Raw genomic sequence first — 16966 nt, forward strand, 5'->3', positions numbered from 1 at the left:
GAAAAAGGGAGGGAAAAAAAAAGGGCAGTGGCGAGAATCACTCAACACCGCAGATATGGCAGAAGTATCTAATCTTCATTGATAAAATAGCTTCACACCTGCCATTCACTTCCTCTGTGAACAACATTTTTTATCCAGAAATATCTCCTTCAAATTTCAGATCACTTTATCTTTTCTTCAATTGCAGCAACATGTCTTTATTCCTCTCATGATAAATGGACATACTTGTACACTTACTATGGCTTGGTCGTTCACGTCAATACAATCTCAGCTGAAATTATCCATCTATTAGGACCATAGACTATCTTCCGACAATTGAAGCTTGAGCTGGCTTGCTATATTACTCTTCTCGCCCTGGGTCTCCTTGTCAACGAAATTTGTTTCGTATGCATGCTATTGTAGATTGCACTCCAAAGGAAGAGGTGGATGCTGCCAACGAGTCGCATGGTATATGGGACTCTTTTCTGAGCTAGACATCATGCTTACATACGTAAGAACTGATCATTCTCCATCCACCCTATGTGCTCCAACGTCTCTCTGCCAATGTAAGGCAGAATATTATCAGACAACCCGCATAAGCTCGAATCGATACACTCAATCTGGATATAGGCTAACGCAAGACCAGACTAGGCTTTCCGCGCAAGCGAATCGAGAATCCAGATCTTCTATGAGCTGGGTTGCTTCGGCGACGGACGACTGGAGGCCAGAGGCATCATCCCGGTTTTCGAACACTGGAGCGCAGTGAGACAAGAACCCATGATCGCTTCATGTGAGCACCGGCAGGCGAGGCATATTGGACCGTGCGCAACCATAACGCATCATCTGTACATTTATGCGCATGGTAGATAATAGATATCCAGCAGCTGCAAATTCGACTATTTCCTCAGGACCTTCGGCTTGCGCTTCTTAAAAACAACTCCTGTAGGTGCCGCCTCCTCTTCCTGCTTCACCGCTGGGGTATCTGTTGTAGCAAGCTGCGCCGCTTCTTTACCCTCAGACTTGACTGATGGTAGTTCTGACTCCTGAGCCGCAGCCTGGTCCGTATCGTTGCTTGGTGTAGCACCCTCTTTGCTAGCCTTCTCTTTCGACCCTTCATCCGGCGCCGACAACTTGACCTTCTTTACATCCTTGGTAGAATTTAGAAGTGCATCCAGGTCTGCATCGCTCTGCTCCCCAGGATACTGCCGAGTCCTCGAGCCCCAACCCTGACTCACGAATCTCTCGGCCTCCTGTCGCGCCTCCTGCTCCTCCTCATCGCCTTCCATCTTGCGTTTCCGAACGCCGATAGAGCTACCAGGCTTTCCTTCCTCTGTATCGTCATCTGGTCGAATAACTCGTTCGGATACCGTCTGCCATTCGCCAGCGAGCGCGAGTTCACCACGGTATTCGTCCGGGATAGCAATTCCCATCTCTGCCAGCTGCGCTATCTGCTTCTTTCTCTCTTCCAGGGACACAGGTCGTTCTGCCGGTGGAGGGGCAGCCGAGGCGTGTTTCCAAGCTGTTGCGCCGCTGTCTTTTGCACCTGGTTTTCCTGCGACAGTTTGCCTTAATCGCTCGACTTCATCCTTCGCCTTCTGAGTTTCTCTTTGCTTCCGTTCATTTTCCCGGTGGATATCTCGTAGGAAACGCTTAAGGTTTCCCTGGTGTTTGGCACTCGCTTCATGCTGGGTTTTCTCGAAGGGTGTATCCCGAATGAATATCTTGCATTGTTTGCACCAGAACCGGGGCTAGAATATTGCTGTCAGTTGATGCCGGACTTCCCCACGTAAAGATTATCACGAAGAAGTCTGCGGAACTGAATGAAGGGCACTTACAGCTGATTTCCAGTATTCTGCCATGACGATGTCTGAGTATTAAATTGTTATATGAAAGGGAAATGATATCACTGTTATCACAAAACAGTTGCGGTGATAATCTGCCACCCAAAACCGACCTAGTCCTAAAACAGCAGTCAGTGTTGCCCTCCAGCTTGAATATACACTACACATATCATATTGTTTAAGAATAACCAAGAAGGCCTCTAAATCCATTCGGGTAACAGAGGCCACAGGCGCTTGCGTAAGAGGTTCTACTTTTCTGTCGTTGACCTCGTTGTATCCTAACGCACGAGTCGTGCTCAACTATATATATTACCCCACCCGCGACAATGTAGGTTAAGGAACTCCTTCACAACTCCTATGTCGAAATAGTTGTCAATTCGATGTTGCAACTTCTACTCTGATCCTTGCCTCAACAGTATCGGGTTGGAACCAAAAGCCTATGTCTCGCGTTGAATCCAGGAGCTCAACCTCTCTTCTGATGAACTTTCCATCCTCCGTCGCCGGTGTGAGCTTGTTACTCTCCCCCAATCCAATAGCTGTGGCTTCATCCTCATCACTATCCCAATCGTCTCCATCGTCCTTTTTCTCCTGATGAATAGGGTCTAACTCGTTGGTCTCCCAGACTAGTCGGCACTGGTAAGGCGGCAAATTGAACAGGCGGGAGGCGATTGCCTTGACTTGATATGTATTAAAGGATCTCGGGATCTTCTGAACTCGAAATTGTTCTTGGTTTGCACCGGAACTAACTGATGAGTGCAAGCAAAAAGCCAACTTCACTACTCGGGCGGCAACAGAGCGCGGATTCACGGCAGCGCCTGCCAGCTCGGCTCTCCTGATTGTGGGCGCTCCGTATTTCTCACAAAGCTCCTGATAGCGGGGATGTGTAGCAAGAATCTCGCGTTCTGCGCTTTCCGGATACGCGGATAACTCCTTGCCAATGAGGGAAAGGTAATAGAGTTCGCCATTACTTCGGTCTTGGGAAGTTATCTTGCTGTAGTTGAGCGTTTGGATGGAAGCGAGTCGAGAGAGTGTTAGCATATAGGCCTCGTCCACCGTCATTGGCTTCTCCGGTAAATTTGTGACGTTCGAGGGGGCAACAGGCTTGTCGTACAGGGGATTTCCTGATATGCGCAAAGATTGCAGCCCAGGAAATACGCGTTGAAGTTCATTCACAAACAGCCAAGAATCGATATTGTTTCTGGATAGGTCCACCGATCTGAGATTTTCGGAAAACTGAAGAGAGTTTCCTTCCATGCCAGACGCATAGACTTTCCCGATACGATTCTCTCTCAGCGAGAGGTGCTCGAGCTTGCTCAAAGAGGTCAGACATGCTAATGAGGATAGCGAAGAGATGTCATTGTTTTCCAGTGTCAAGGTCGTGATGGTATCCGTGATAGGTGTCAAGATCTGGGTAATCTGATTTGCGGAGGCAGACAGAGCAGAGAGTGACGGGAATTGATATGTCAAAGCTGAAATCTAAAGGGGACCAAGAGTCAGTCAGCTCACTGGTAACCAAGCAGTAGCTTTGTGCAGCATACCTCGTCCCATTCGAGTAGAGTCTCGTCCAAGTGTAGTGTTGTGATACCGTCGAATATCAGACCCTCCTGTCGAGGACCTAGACGATTTCCGCTGCCAACTGTCAGCATGCTTCTCACAGATGTACTGAATGACCAACATCAGCTTCAATGTCTTCAAGCGCTTCAGCTGTTGACATATGTTTGCAATGTCAACCCAGCTTTCCAGTAAGTTGTAACTCAGATCGAGGTCAACGATCTTAGGACATGTCTGTTCTATCTCCTTGCAAGCCTCTGCAAGCTCATGTAGACTCGCTCTATGAGGGAGAACTCCTGCGATGCATAGGCGATCCAGGAGCACGATTTTCAATTCCTGGAGCTCTGCAAGTTTCTTCCGGATCTTGTCGAAGCCGACCTCTTCCACTACTTTGCTACTAAATTTGATGATTTCCCGCGCAGCAGAGACTTCGCCTGACTGCTGTCTTGCGAGTTCTTCTTGGAACTCAGAAGCATACTTGTGACGCACTGCCTCAAGGAAGCCTCGAGGTCTGTCGGTCCGTCGCGAAGGGCGCACGAACGAACCAGCCGTGGGGTGTTTCCTTCTACCTTCCGTTCAAGTCAGTCAATCCGCTCTATCCAGTCTTGAAAATACTTTCATACATGTAAAATATCTCACTCCGTTGTGTTCTCCAGAATGCTTCCCCCGCGTGGGGTCATCCCATTCCACTCCGAGCCACTCGCCGGTGGTGCCCTCAACTTTACCTATGTAACGAACTGTGCATAGATCCCCATTGTAGGACCGCCGTTGATTTACAAAGCATCCGACGTCCATTATTGAAACTATTAGTCATGCACCCCCGGAGTTAAGTTCAAGAAGCTCTGGGTGGTTGTTGATAGCTTCCCCAGCCCAATGAGACGCCTGCGGCGGTGCTTACATAACTCAAATATATGGCGATCTCCGAATTTCCAGTCGAAGCTTATCGATGCGTATCACCCGTTTTTGTCCACTCGCTCAGTTTTTCTGATTCTTAGTGGACGTGATTCAAGATGGATTACCAGGTGAGAACAAGCAGCATATATATCCACTTTCTTTGACATGATCTGACCTCTTTTAGAACCGCGCAGGGTCCAAGTTCGGTGGCGGTGGTGTTGCATCGCACTCCGCAACGAACGCAGACCGTCGCGAGCGTCTTCGCAAGCTCGCCCTCGAGACAATCGACCTCGACAAAGACCCCTACTTCTTCAAGAACCATGTCGGAAGCTTCGAATGCCGTCTCTGCTTGACAGTCCACCAGAACGATGGCTCATATCTGGCCCATACCCAGGGCCGCAAGCACCAGACAAACCTGGCCAGACGTGCCGCGCGGGAGCAGCGCGAGGGCAAAAATCAAGATCCGGCGATGTTGCCCGGCGCGATGGGTGTGCAGGTTAAGAAACAGGCTATCAAGATCGGACGGCCCGGTTACAAGATTACCAAGATTAGGGATCCCTTGACGAGGCAGCTCGGCCTGCTGTTCCAGTTACAGTATCAGGAGATTACGCCTGGGGTCAAGCCCCGAGTACGGTTTATGTCTGCCTTCGAGCAGAAGGTAGAGGAGCCGCCCGACAAGAACTTCCAGTATCTCGTTGTCGCTGCCGAGCCATATCAGACGTGTGGTTTCAAATTGCAGGCCAGAGAGATCGACCGCAGAGAGGGTCGCTATTGGACCTGGTTTGATGAGGACAGCAAGGAGTTTTGGATTCAGATCATGTTCAAAACCGAGCGAGAAGAGCGATTTAGTGGTGTTCCGGGTCTGGCACCAATGGGACCCAAAACTTAATGAAGGGGGCGCTGAAGGAGGGCGGGTGCTTTTCTGAGCAAAACTAACGGCATGTACTATTCAACTGGGGCTTTCTTTTGGGCGTTATTGTTGGATTTCCCTCGCATTGTGGATCGATTAGTTTTCGGAATGGGGACTTTTCCCGCGAATACACTTTAAAAACCCATTCTCTTTCATTGGGCTACTTTCTACGTGGCATAGCTTATCTACTTTCTGTTTACAAGAATGTGCTATTTCATAGATGCATGGCTCTTCAAGGTTCCACTTTCATCGTGGATACATTGAGGCCCGGTGAGCGCCATATGTACGACCTAGCTAAAAGACAAAACAGCCAGTCAAGCCATGGTCTGCACGCTTCGGAGTATGAAAGAAGTTGACGACCAACAAACAATGCACTCGTATGTAGTTCTCTGCTGCTTGATACACTCTCTACCCAGCAGCTGTCGTCTTGCGACAGAAAATGCATATGAAACCGAATATGCTCAGGTCATTATCACAAGGGTAAATCAGATGCGCTATATGCTCATGGTGAAGACCAATGGAAGGAGTAAACCGTCTAAATGTGAACATCCACCGCTGCCGGGGTTTTCCGCGCAAGCCAGCCCGCTTTGAGAACCCCCGGTTCGGTTCGTGCACAATCCACCCACTTGAAGGCCAGCTTTAGGTTCAGTTCCCCTGGAAGGCATTGAACGCTTTGTACGTGTATCCAATGAATGGCAGGCTCATCTCAGCCTCCTGCTCCTCAGGCATGGCACGGGCCTGAGCACGGTGGATAGCGCTGGTATCTTCCTGCGGAATCTCGTCGATGGGGAAGTACGAAACATCGATGTTCGAGCTGAGCTTCGGCTCGAAGGGAGCGCGGATATTACGAAGTTGCTCCCATACCACTCCACGGAAGAATGGGTGGTTCTTGATTTGTGTAGCACCACCGAATTGGCCGCCTTCATTGCCGATACGGTGTTCCGCGTCGCATAGGAAGCTGCAAAGTATGGTCAGCTTTCAAGTCACAAAGCTGCAAACGGGTACTGGAACATACCTCCGTATCAACGATTCCGAATCGCGGGACAGCGTAAGTTCCTCGGGGAAATACAAGCATTCTCTCCAGTTGACGATCTTACGGTAGGTATCCGTGGTATCCTCGGCACAGAACGGGGGCCAACCCACAAGGCATTCGAACATGATAGCACCAACAGACCACCAATCACAAAGATAGGTATATCCCTGACCATTGAAAATTTCGGGTGCAATGTAATCAGGTGTGCCGACTGTCGAATAAGCCATGGCCCGGCGGGATTTTCTCCAGGTGTTGATCTGCCCCCGATTCGAGACCGTCAGGTTTATTGCATCGTTGAAGTATCCGGAGTTGCGATTCTTATCCTTCGAAGTCGAGTTCTTCAAAAGATTCTGGTAATATGAATTGTCGTGAGTTTTCTTGCCTCCAGTTGAGAGACCGAAATCCGTAAGCTTGACGTGACCACCTCGGTCAAGCAGAATGTTGTCAGGTTTGATGTCACTGAACGCGGCCGAGTTAGTATCTGTATAAGATCATAGCGGGAGAATGTCCACGGCATAGAAGATGACTAGAAACCATAGTTTGCGTTAATTGTGGGGAATAACTCACCGATGGAGGAAACCAAGCTTGTGGACGGCTTCGATGGCCATTACGATTTCTGCCATATAAAATCGCGTAATATCCTCGGAGAAGATTTCGTACTTAATGAGCATGGTCATCAGATCACCTCCAGGTAAGAACTCCATGAGCAGATAGAGATAGGCGCTGTCTTGAAAAGAGGCATGCAGCTTCACGAGCCACGGGTTGTCCTTGGAGTCCGCCAGAATGTCACGCTCAGCACGAACGTGAGCCAGCTGATCCTTCTTGAACATTTCCGTCTTGATCAAAGATTTGAGGGCATAGATTTTGCCGTCGGTCTTCCGTTGCACGAGTTTGACTTCACCAAAGGCACCCTTTCCGATAATCTTGATGGTCTGGAAGTTGGCAGGTGTCTCCTTGGTTCGGAGGAATCGTAGGAAGGTTGACTCCTTTCTTGCAGCAATCTCGGCCTCCTGGCGCTTCTTTTCCTTGGAAATACTAGGGTCACGGATCATCTTGTCGAGCTCGGCAGAACTGTTCGAAGGCAACGAAAGGCATTAGCAATTTCTCCCTTGACGACGTTAAATGCCTTCATCACTTACCGCATGTTACGATCGCGTGCCCGCTCAATGTTCTCATGGAAAAATACATTCACCAACTCTTTCGCCGCCTTACCACGCTTATGAACGTTCTCAGAGTAGCGTTCGGGATACCGTTGAAGTTCTTCGTTCTCAGCCGGAGTTCGGGGACTCCGAGGCATAGGAGGGGCGAGATGGCCCGGTTGCTGTTGTCCGGGGGCAGAAGAACCAGCCGTGCGAGGTCTCTGAGCAGGAGAGGCAGCACGGCCAAAAAACCCCGTGCGCGTCGAGTTCAGATCCTGGTTGGAAAACTGCTGGATAAGTCCATTTGTCCCATCGTTGGCATTGTAGGCCATCCGTGTCTGATAGGTCGGCTGAGGGGACGCCAGATTGTGCTGTTGCGGTTGCTGCGGTTGTTGCTGCTGCTGCTGGCTGTAAGGCGCCTGAGAATACTGGGGAGGATACGGGTTGGCCATAAAGTATCCTCCTTGGTTGTAAGCCCCATTTTGAGCGTCGACATAATCCTGAGGACCCTGATTCTGGTATATCGGCTGAGGGAAAGCAGAGGGGGTTGTTGGATATGCGCGGTTGTTTGCCGCTGCTGCGTTGTATCCATTGCGATCGTTGAACCCGAAATTCAGGTGGAGACGATTACTGTTAGGATCCATTTTGTGACACCCTTTGTCCTCGACTCAACTACCTCGACGTGACAGATGTTGGGGGAGTGGGATCGGAGGGTTGCCAATGTGAAGACAAAAAAGTTGACGATCCAAAGGGGGAGGGGAAGGGCACGGGTCAATATTCAAAGGAGCGGTGGCTCAGGAGTAGTACGAGGAGCCCTTTTTGGGGGGGAAGGAAGAGAGGGGGACCGGACGGGGGAGAAGTCGCACGTTGCTCCTTTCTCCACGTTCAGGAGAAAAAGGACACGAGACGATGGTATTCTCTGAGTAAACTCAAAGAACTCCTGAAACAATTATGTGCCTAGTAAAGGAGCAGAAGACAGACTCTGAAGAAACAATGAGTGTCAGAGCCAAACGACCAAGAGGGCTACCTTACTGTGTCTATCTACTTAGTTTACCTGGGACAGTGCAAGTCTGCGCGATGTTTGGTTCGTTTTGCTACTGTTGCGGAGTCTCGACTGTCGGGATACAGCAGCCGACGGAGACCAACTGTGCAAGACAGGGGCGGGTGTTGGCCTGGCGCAGTCAGGCACAAATCCAAGTACTGACTGAAAGGGTTCCTGAGGCTCTTATACAATACTCCGTACATAGTCCACATCTGCAACCTCGGATTTTGCACAATTCAACCAGACTCCGATGCACGTTAAAGCTCACCTTCGCAAATCAATATGTACCTTGAACTACTAGGTCTTCAAGGCCCTGAACCACCGACAATGAAACGGCGTCGCTTTGACCCAAACAGTGGGACATGACCTAGGAGCACGAACGAGAGCATGATCCAACAAGGATTGCTGAATTCGTCAAATTTAATAGATCAACTTTAGCATAGATATTTCATTGTAATGTAGTCTGTTGTTTGGTACAGTCTTGGTTATTTGTCTGGACAGTCACTGACTCGTGAACAATGGCTGCAATATGCGTTCTATACCGCCCGGATAAACCTCGTCCCGTGCAGCTTGGAGAATCCCGCAAGTTTTTTGGACTTATCTCGAGTCATGGCCAGAAGCTACACAGAGGATCTTCTCACTTTATAAAGAGATTTCTTCCTCGGGCTTGGCCCAATCCCTGTAAATTGAAGTTACTGACCCTCACACTTGCGCCCCATCGCCTCCATCAACAGCCTGAGCCATGGCGGAATCCTCCAACTCCGCCGCTGCCTCGGGCCAGGCTCAAAATGCGTCGAAATCTACGCCGAAGCCAGCCAATCCAGCATTCAGGATGCTAGGTAATTGCTGATCAATTTCTTTCACTAGTCTTAGCTGACATCAGTCGCTCTACAGGATTGCCCAACTTCCGTTTCAAGCTTCCATCTCGGAATTGGATGATCTTTTTCACCATCACCGGCTCACTTACGGCTGCCATCGTCTATGATCGTCGCGAAAGACGTCGTGTACAACAGAAGTGGTGTGACTTGGTCGCACACCTCTCCAAGGAGACCCTTCCTATTGAACAGACACGGCGGAAATTAACGATATTTTTGTCCGCGCCGCCGGGCGACGGACTTCGCATTGCTCGTGAACATTTCAAGGAATATGTGAAGCCGATATTAGTCGCGGCAGCTCTAGACTACACAGTCATCGAAGGCAGAAGGGAGGGCGATGTGCGTGCAGCGCTTGCGGAACGAATCCGCAAGCACCGAAGGAAGGCTGGTGAGCCTAGCTCGGTTGTGGAGGAAATGAGCAACGAAGACATCATCGCCGACGCGAGACAGAAGATCGGAGTCGTTGAAGAACCGGGTCCAAAGGGTGACCTGGTGATTGGACGGCATACCTGGAAAGAATACATCCGGGGTCTTCACGAAGGTTGGCTTGGGCCCCTTGATCCTCCGAGTCCCCCAGATGCACCTGTGAAAGGGCCGTCGGTACCTGTTGAAGGCTCAGAGACGCCTGCAGATGGCACCCCCGCTGAAGAAAACACTGAAAAGAAGGAGGAAGCGGAGAAAAAGGACGACAAACCTGCCAAGCCTAGTGGGCCGACACCAGCCTATGTCTCTCCGGCCGAATATTCATCGCGGAGTCTTCCGCCCACCCTCCCACAGTCCTTGGACAGCTCCGTCCCCATCCCTTTCCCACATTTGCTGGGTTTCTTGAATACACCAATCAGACTCTACCGTTACCTGAGCCGACGCCATCTAGCCGATGAGATCGGAAGGGAAGTCGCTGGTCTTGTCCTCGCCTCGTCCAGCAGACCATATCATGATGGTTCCTTCAGCTCCGACTCCGAACTGAGCGGCGCAATGGTTGACGCCGGTGCTTCAACTTTGTCTTCACCCGATGACATGATGCCTTCATCTTCTGCAAAGTACGAGCAGCAAACCGTCCTCGAAAAGGAAGAGTCCGAATGGCACAAATCAGTGCACAAGAGGGACGAGGAAAACCCTGACAAGGAGCGCGAGTGGATAGATGATATCGTCCTGGACCCACGCATTGCATCTCGGATGCAGCGCTCCCTTCTCTCCGCTGACGAAGAGGCGCGCTCACAACGCATTACTGAGGGCAAGGAATACATTCTCGGTGAAGAAAGGCCCGCCCCTGTCTCCTTCTGGCAGCGGATGTGGATCAAGTATGGCTACGGGGAGGATGAAGAAACCATCAGGATGAAGCCCATCATTGGCAATCTTGATGGAGCGGATGGCGAATGAAGACGAGTCTTGTCAACTTCTTGATGTACCATACTCTCCCACTTAGACTGTATATTAGTGCGACCTTGAAGGTCATATATTGCAGGTTATTCTGACGAAGGTACGTGACCATCTCGCTAACTTCTAGAAGGGGACGACATCAGAGTAGAAATCAGCCCGCTACAGGTAGTCCATTCAATATCTTAGGCGGCGTCCTGTTCCGCTAACGGACAGTGGCGCAAAATTTACAGGATTATCGATCTCTTCTGGACAAAGACGAAGGCAAAGCTTGTCAGGGAAACTAACGAAGCAAGCACCAAAGCCAGTCGTATGTCTCTTTTATATTCAAGCCCCTGGAAAAGATAAGAAGTATAGTATCCTACTCATACATTAATCACTTTGTATCTCTTCCACTACACTGAACTATATTCCTTGGCCCCTTGAGCCCTCAGCCACAGGTCCATCAATTTCCAACGCGATGAGATGGGCGTGAATCCGAAGCAAGGAATTGACTAACCCTTAGCCCCCCAGTTATCACTGCCGTGATATGTGGATGACGGGGTGATTCCTCTTAACATTCGCTCAATGGCTCAGCTGAGCTGGAAAACTGTCGATTCAGGCCATTTGCTTGTGGCCTTCTCGGTGTACGCGGTCTTTGCGGCCTGATCACTTCCCCACTCGTGCAGAATCTCGAGACCCGCCAGCGCAGTCTCGATGGAGGCATTGTTCAAGTCAAGCGTGGCGACCAAATCCTTTTCGCACTGCGCCTTGGAGTCAGGCTGCAGGATGTAGCGGCATCTCAGACTGGCTTGTGTGCACAGAGGACTCTCCTTGTGGGCGGACAAGAAAGAGTTGTTCCACTCTTCGAGATTCTGCGATTTGGGCAGCAGCTTTTCGAATTCAGTATTGACGACCTCAGCGACCTCAGGGGCAAGAGGCTCAGAAAGACTGTCAAGGGCTTTGCGGAAGCGCAGGAGCTGAACATGGAGAGTCGGGTTGCTTGCGTCAATTTGGTGAGCGGCGGCAAGACATTTGAGCGCAAGTGCGTATTTTTCTATTAAAGGCTTTAGCCAATTTCCAAAGGCATCCCAAGTGAATTGTACTTACTCTGTCTGAGATATACCTCAAATCCAAGACACTGCGCCTCGATATTCTTTGGGCTATGCTCTAACAAGGGCGTCAAGAACTTGGTCGCATCCTTGAGCGGGTCCTGCGTCTGGACAAGCTTGTTGCCCAGAGGGTCAGGATCCTCTTTCTTCGTCTCTCCATCGGCGCCCTTCGCAGTGGCGGCGGCCGCTTTTCTTGCCTCACGCTTTTCGGCTTCGATCTTCTCCAGACGTTGCTGTTCCTTCTTGGCCTTTTTGAGGGCCTTCTTCCTCTCGGCGTCGTCTTGGTCGCCTGAGCCATTGAGTCCGCTAGGCAGTGGACCGTGAGCCAGATCCGGTTCGTCATGGAGTAGAATATATGCTTTGATGGCAGAGAGAGCCATTCTGGTGTAGAAGGGATGTTCGCGCAAACGATCCTCCCACCGTACCATATCAACGTACGCCCTGATCATGCCCTTGCGAAGGGAAAAGCTATGGAAGTCAAATTGATCTTCCTGCCAAACATCAAAAATGTTGTTCACTCCATGGAAGCGCTTCAAAGCGAGACCAAGTTTCTTCTGTCGTAGATATGACTCTCCATCCTCGGTAAGATACCAAACACACTGCATTTCGTGAAGATCGCCCAATGCCCCTCCGACGGTCTCATTCCTGGTGAATTTGCTCATGTTGTCAAGTGCCTTTTCGTTGTCGTTATTCCGCAGTTGGTACTTCGCCGCCTTAGAGTTGATATAGCGGTCCTTCTCATCCAGAAGTCGAGCCTTCTCCATCTCTTCGGCAGCCTTTTGAAGGTTGCCGTAGTGCTTCCATATCCTGGCTTTGGTCATCTGGTACTCGACAGCCTTTGGGGCTAGTTCGATGGCCTTGTCGACGCACTCCATAGCCTTCGATAGATTGCGACTCAGGTGGTAGTTATAGTGCTGAGCAAGGAAGTAGTAAGTCGAAGCGAGGAACTCAGTGTTATCCTTAGTTGCCGCTCCTTCCGCGGACCCGTTTGATTCTGCCGTCCCATTGCCTGACACATAGCTTTCCACAAGCTCCTGTACCGTGTCGCGTTTGCTAGGATTGGTGTACAGAGATTTGATGTTTGCAAAGAGTGATGGCACACCCTTCTTGAGCATACGCTGCAGGTATGCATCCGCCGCTTGTTTAAACTCCTCGCCTTCCAAGAAGTCCAGTGGAATTCTGCGAGGAGCATCTCCTCTGGGGTGCTTGTCCGCCCAAGCGTCATAGAATGCCTTTAGCGCTGCATGATCGCTTTCTGAGATCCCCTTCGCCCTTATTAGACCGTCATAGTAGATCGAGTTCTCCGGGTTCCGCTCAAGAAGGGCAGTGTAGGCGGCCTCGGCTTCTGCCTTTCGGTCCAATCGCAAAAGGTAGTCTGCTTTCATTTCCATGACCGCGAGCACATCCGTAATTCTGTATCCAATAGTCTCAAGGTGGTCCAAGGCCTGTTGGACCTTGCCTGCTTCCGCCATGATCATGTTCTTGTACAAAACAGCCTCTGAGTGCTCCATGTCGGATATCGGCGGCTGTTGTTTCAGCGTCTCCTCGTACGTGGTCAAAACCTTCTCCGCCTCCTCGAGATCACCCGCAAGATGGTGCGCAATCGCCAACGCCGTCCAGTTCTGGCGGAAGCCCGGACGAGCTTGCAGCATCGCACTCCTGCTTTGGACGTAACCCTGGTAATCCCGCATCTGCATCTGGAGCAAAGCGAGGTCACGCTGGATGGGCTGGGACTCCGGCTCAATCCTCAACGCGAATTTGTATGCCTTAATTGCCTCCTCATAGTTTTTCTCTGCTCGGTACAGCAGCCCATAGACGTGCCAGCAAATGTGCGACTTCATGTCATTCCGCAGGGCTTCCTTGGCCAACACGAATGCCTCCTCTTGTTGTCCAAGATTGCTCATGATCAAAGCCTTCATCGCCTGCGTATCGCCATGGTTAGGGGTTTTTCGAAGAATCTGGTCGGCGAGCTTAATGCCTATACAAGACGGAATGGAGTCAGTCTTCTCCAGTCCACCTCTCTAGAAACTTTGAGTGACTCAATTCGGTCCCCAACCCACCCTTTTTATATTGCTTGTTCTCATAGTGGCGAACCACCTGTCGGAAGGAGGACGCATCCTTGGAACTCAAAGGCTGCGGCATGGTGGCTGTTGTGCAGGGTTGGCGGAGTTGAAGGTGCCAAGTTACTTGTGCGTAGATTAAGCTGGTTGAAGTTGTGCGGGGAGTGGGCTCTTCGCTCCGGCAACAATGACGAGCACTTATAGTATTCTTCTTAGCCTCATAAACAATATCAACGTTGATCCTGCCGTAATTTACTTGATCGAAGACAATGATTGATTAACTCTCCTCTGCTTGAATATTTTGTAACACAATGGGTGGCTTGCCTGTACAATCCTCCCTCTCCACCTGGATTCGCGCTCAATCAACGAGGGCTGACCAACGTCAGTCAGCATAAGTATTTGAGACGACGCTTGCGTGCATATGTGGCCAGGAAATCCTCTACAAATTAAGGTCCGTTGTCGTGCTACCGTACCTTTGTTCTCTTTGGGTATATGCCTGGCTATATTGTTATTCGACAAGTTGAGATAGTCATAATGGCGCTGAGATAGCTTCTGTCTTGATACCAAACGCCCGAGATATGCAAGCATAATATACAGAAATATACATCAAGAGATATAACGTCTCGAATCATATCAACATCTGCTGCGCCAGCAGAATAATAAATGGGGGAGTTTTCCTCATGTTTTCGGCGTAAGGATACTGGTCTTGTTGGTGCCGTTCACAACCTTCACCGTTGCTTCCTCTGGCGCCAGTTATTCAAAGCCTCCTCCCAGGTGTAGGCCGAATCACTGCACCTCTCAGTAACTACGCTCCAGGTTCGCGCTCTTATGATGTCTTCCACTGTTCTTTGGTTCCGAACCAAGTTCGCAAGCGACTCTGTCCTCAGCTCTTTCGGGAAATATCGAGCAGAGTATGGATCCAATCTTTCATCAACAATCTTTTCCCGTTCCTTTGCCGACTCTTCCTGTCGAAGAATAAGATCCGGATCGTCGGGATCGGGACTGGTCGCCACCCCAGCGCAGAAGTTCAGTACATCAGACCGCGTTTGCCATGACTGGAAGAGGACGTTGTCTTTGAAGTTCTGGCATGCATCGGCATCTATCGGTTTTCCAGCTCTGGAGTCCGTTTGACGAATTGCAGTTGACGAGGGATCAAACCCCTCTCGAGCTGGGGTGACCAGGGCATTGAGATTCTGCGAAATGGAGTCATCGATTGTCGCCCTAGAAAGCCGCAGAAAATCTGCTTAGTCAAGAGACGGCGAAGTCAGTCATGTTACTCTGCTGTAATTGTGCGCGGTCGTGGGCTGTGCATCAAGTACCTAAGAGGACCCTCTCATTGAAGCAGAACTGAGGACTCAATTGTGGGGTTGATGTCGACGATGCCCCAGGCATTTCGCCAGCCCTAGACGGTGCAGGTCCACCGTCTTCTTGAGAAGTCGAAAGAGCCCAAAACCACTCCAGTTTGTAGAGCTAGACAAGAGCTAGGGAGGTAAGCTGTAGGGTGACTTGTGCAGCGGTACAATGGGGATTATGGGAAATACGTTCAGCCTCCTGATTCAGAAAGCTCTGAAGCACATGAATACAGGAAGATCTTCCAATCTAGTAATGTGGCAGACTGAACATTCGTCAATCCGAAAGACGTAAGGATGAGACTGGATATTGAAGGTGGCTGCGGCAATCCAACAGTTGATGGTCTTATCGATAGTGGCTAATCCGAATTGAGTAGGGAGCTATGGATCACGGGACTTCGTGACATCGACGCGTCTCTTTTAACAACTTCGTGTTCAGATAAGCTGACGTTTGTCATTGTGACTATTATTAAATATTGAGTACTACGTACATTATTTTCCATTTAAACTAATAATTCTGCATATACATCAATAGGTTCGTCTCTTAGAGGTACTTCAACTGCCATGCCTGAACTAGCTGAAGTCTCGCGCATCGTTCACTTTATCAATCAACATCTTGTCGGGAAGACTCTCACAAAGGTTTCTGCTCAGAACGATGATATTGTCTACGGGAAAGTTGGCACCAGCGCCTCTGAATTTCAAAAGGCCATGGAAGGGAAAAAGGTCGTCAGCGCAGGTCAACAAGGAAAGTATTTCTGGCTCATCATGAACGAGCCTCCTCATGCGGTGATGCATTTCGGAATGGCAGGCTGGCTCAAGATCCGAGACGCCGATACATACTACTACCGCGTCGAGAAACCCGAAGACAAAACATGGCCACCAAAATACTGGAAGTTCCTGCTGGAAACAGACGGGGACCCGAAAACCGAGGCAGCTTTCGTTGACTTTCGCAGATTAAGTCGTATTCGACTTGTGGATTGCCCTGGAGAAGAGATCCGCAAACATAGCCCACTCAAAGAGAATGGTCCGGACCCGGTGGCCGATAAAGACATCGTCACAGAAGAGTGGCTGGCAGACAAGCTCAAGAGCAGAAAGGTTCCCATCAAAGCCCTTCTCCTAGATCAGGCTAATATCAGTGGGATTGGTAATTGGATGGGGTAGGACTACACGATGATGTGTGCTGCCGCTTTGATGAGCTTAAAGAGCTGACAGCCGTTCAGTGACGAGATCTTATATCATGCCAAGATACACCCGGAGCAATATAGCAATACTCTCAACGATGAGCAGATCAAACAGCTTCACTCCTCCATCCATTATATTTGTACCACATCGGTAGATGTACTCGCTGACTCCGAGAAATTTCCCGAGCATTGGCTGTTCAAGCATCGATGGGGAAAGGGAAAGAAGAACAAGCCATCAGTCCTGCCAAATGGCGAAAAGATTGTTTTTCTGACTGTCGGAGGCAGAACGAGCGCAGTTGTGCCGAGTGTTCAGAGAAAAACGGGGCCCGTTGCTAGGGATATTGACGACGAGGATACCAATGGTCCTAAGACCGAGACCAAACGGAAGAGGGTAACGGCTGTTACAAAGGAGGAGGATGTGAATGACGATGAGAAGGAGCCCAAATCGAAGAAACATGGATCACGGTCCGGACAATCCGAGGATACAGTGGAGATCAAGGAGGAACCGAAGCAGGAGGGAAGACGACGATCCACGCGCCTTAGAAATTGAAGAGTTTTCTTTTACACGCGGAGGCATGAATTAATAGCGACGCAGTATCATCCGTCTTCATATACATATCTTGAAACATACTAAACTTCAAATA

General features: G+C 50.0%; 8 protein-coding genes across 8 annotated transcripts; 3 read left to right on the plus strand and 5 right to left on the minus strand.

The window, feature by feature from the left end:
- Positions 1 to 13: 13 nt before the first annotated feature.
- AFUA_4G11860 (putative formin binding protein) lies at positions 14 to 1878 on the minus strand. Its single transcript, XM_746551.2, has 2 exons — positions 1815 to 1878; positions 14 to 1727 (listed from the first exon to the last, which is right to left on the minus strand). The coding sequence occupies exons 1-2, from the start codon at positions 1836 to 1838 to the stop codon at positions 876 to 878; spliced, it is 876 nt and encodes a 291-aa protein (XP_751644.1). The 5' UTR covers positions 1839 to 1878; the 3' UTR covers positions 14 to 875.
- Positions 1879 to 2031: 153 nt separating this feature from the next.
- Positions 2032 to 4301, minus strand: AFUA_4G11870 (uncharacterized protein). The gene is made up of 4 exons (XM_077804650.1): positions 3995 to 4301; positions 3496 to 3940; positions 3359 to 3449; positions 2032 to 3296 (listed from the first exon to the last, which is right to left on the minus strand). Exons 1-4 carry the CDS (start codon positions 4164 to 4166, stop codon positions 2193 to 2195), a joined length of 1812 nt encoding a protein of 603 aa, XP_077660792.1. The 5' UTR covers positions 4167 to 4301; the 3' UTR covers positions 2032 to 2192.
- Positions 4302 to 4318: 17 nt separating this feature from the next.
- AFUA_4G11880 (spliceosome assembly protein PRP11) lies at positions 4319 to 5154 on the plus strand (the record flags this gene model as incomplete). Its single annotated transcript, XM_746549.2, has 2 exons — positions 4319 to 4393; positions 4450 to 5154. Exons 1-2 carry the CDS (start codon positions 4382 to 4384, stop codon positions 5152 to 5154), a joined length of 717 nt encoding a protein of 238 aa, XP_751642.1. The 5' UTR covers positions 4319 to 4381.
- A 666-nt stretch (positions 5155 to 5820) lies between these two features.
- On the minus strand, positions 5821 to 8381 carry AFUA_4G11890 (serine/threonine protein kinase CBK1; the record flags this gene model as incomplete). The annotated part of the gene is made up of 4 exons (XM_746548.2): positions 7348 to 8381; positions 6776 to 7279; positions 6191 to 6667; positions 5821 to 6133 (listed from the first exon to the last, which is right to left on the minus strand). Exons 1-4 carry the CDS (start codon positions 7989 to 7991, stop codon positions 5821 to 5823), a joined length of 1938 nt encoding a protein of 645 aa, XP_751641.1. The 5' UTR covers positions 7992 to 8381.
- Positions 8382 to 8506: 125 nt separating this feature from the next.
- Positions 8507 to 10815, plus strand: AFUA_4G11900 (Tim22-complex subunit TIM54). The gene is made up of 2 exons (XM_746547.2): positions 8507 to 9228; positions 9284 to 10815. The coding sequence occupies exons 1-2, from the start codon at positions 9132 to 9134 to the stop codon at positions 10642 to 10644; spliced, it is 1458 nt and encodes a 485-aa protein (XP_751640.2). The 5' UTR covers positions 8507 to 9131; the 3' UTR covers positions 10645 to 10815.
- Positions 10816 to 10847: 32 nt separating this feature from the next.
- AFUA_4G11910 (peptide alpha-N-acetyltransferase complex A subunit NAT1) lies at positions 10848 to 13970 on the minus strand. The gene is made up of 3 exons (XM_746546.2): positions 13793 to 13970; positions 11731 to 13710; positions 10848 to 11677 (listed from the first exon to the last, which is right to left on the minus strand). Exons 1-3 carry the CDS (start codon positions 13872 to 13874, stop codon positions 11214 to 11216), a joined length of 2526 nt encoding a protein of 841 aa, XP_751639.1. The 5' UTR covers positions 13875 to 13970; the 3' UTR covers positions 10848 to 11213.
- A 280-nt stretch (positions 13971 to 14250) lies between these two features.
- On the minus strand, positions 14251 to 15481 carry AFUA_4G11920 (MIX23 family protein). Its single transcript, XM_746545.2, has 2 exons — positions 15112 to 15481; positions 14251 to 15032 (listed from the first exon to the last, which is right to left on the minus strand). Exons 1-2 carry the CDS (start codon positions 15182 to 15184, stop codon positions 14521 to 14523), a joined length of 585 nt encoding a protein of 194 aa, XP_751638.1. The 5' UTR covers positions 15185 to 15481; the 3' UTR covers positions 14251 to 14520.
- A 92-nt stretch (positions 15482 to 15573) lies between these two features.
- Positions 15574 to 16872, plus strand: AFUA_4G11930 (putative formamidopyrimidine-DNA glycosylase; the record flags this gene model as incomplete). Its single annotated transcript, XM_746544.2, has 2 exons — positions 15574 to 16298; positions 16362 to 16872. Exons 1-2 carry the CDS (start codon positions 15706 to 15708, stop codon positions 16870 to 16872), a joined length of 1104 nt encoding a protein of 367 aa, XP_751637.1. The 5' UTR covers positions 15574 to 15705.
- Between the last annotated feature and the right edge of the window lie 94 nt (positions 16873 to 16966).

This window comes from Aspergillus fumigatus, chromosome 4 (assembly GCF_000002655.1).
Source record: "Aspergillus fumigatus Af293 chromosome 4, whole genome shotgun sequence".
Lineage (NCBI taxonomy): Eukaryota > Fungi > Ascomycota > Eurotiomycetes > Eurotiales > Aspergillaceae > Aspergillus > Aspergillus fumigatus.

Excerpts from the sequence above, each read along its gene's own strand:
- AFUA_4G11860 (XM_746551.2), bottom strand. The coding sequence starts at position 1,838 with ATGGCAGAATACTGGAAATCAGCT. Across the intron at positions 1,728-1,814 it reads CAGAATACTGGAAATCAGCT|CCCCGGTTCTGGTGCAAACA; the intron begins GTAAGTGCCCTT and ends GCAATATTCTAG.
- AFUA_4G11870 (XM_077804650.1), bottom strand. The coding sequence starts at position 4,166 with ATGGACGTCGGATGCTTTGTAAATCAACGGCGGTCCTACAATGGGGAT. Across the intron at positions 3,941-3,994 it reads CGGAGTGAGATATTTTACAT|GTAGAAGGAAACACCCCACG; the intron begins GTATGAAAGTAT and ends CTTGAACGGAAG. Across the intron at positions 3,297-3,358 it reads CTCTACTCGAATGGGACGAG|ATTTCAGCTTTGACATATCA; the intron begins GTATGCTGCACA and ends GGTCCCCTTTAG.
- AFUA_4G11900 (XM_746547.2), top strand. The coding sequence starts at position 9,132 with ATGGCGGAATCCTCCAACTCCGCCGCTGCCTCGGGCCAGGCTCAAAAT. Across the intron at positions 9,229-9,283 it reads TCCAGCATTCAGGATGCTAG|GATTGCCCAACTTCCGTTTC; the intron begins GTAATTGCTGAT and ends GTCGCTCTACAG.
- AFUA_4G11910 (XM_746546.2), bottom strand. The coding sequence starts at position 13,874 with ATGCCGCAGCCTTTGAGTTCCAAGGATGCGTCCTCCTTCCGACAGGTG. Across the intron at positions 13,711-13,792 it reads GAACAAGCAATATAAAAAGG|GCATTAAGCTCGCCGACCAG; the intron begins GTGGGTTGGGGA and ends CGTCTTGTATAG. Across the intron at positions 11,678-11,730 it reads TGAGGTATATCTCAGACAGA|AAAAATACGCACTTGCGCTC; the intron begins GTAAGTACAATT and ends AGCCTTTAATAG.
- AFUA_4G11920 (XM_746545.2), bottom strand. The coding sequence starts at position 15,184 with ATGCCTGGGGCATCGTCGACATCAACCCCACAATTGAGTCCTCAGTTC. Across the intron at positions 15,033-15,111 it reads CAATGAGAGGGTCCTCTTAG|ATTTTCTGCGGCTTTCTAGG; the intron begins GTACTTGATGCA and ends TTGACTAAGCAG.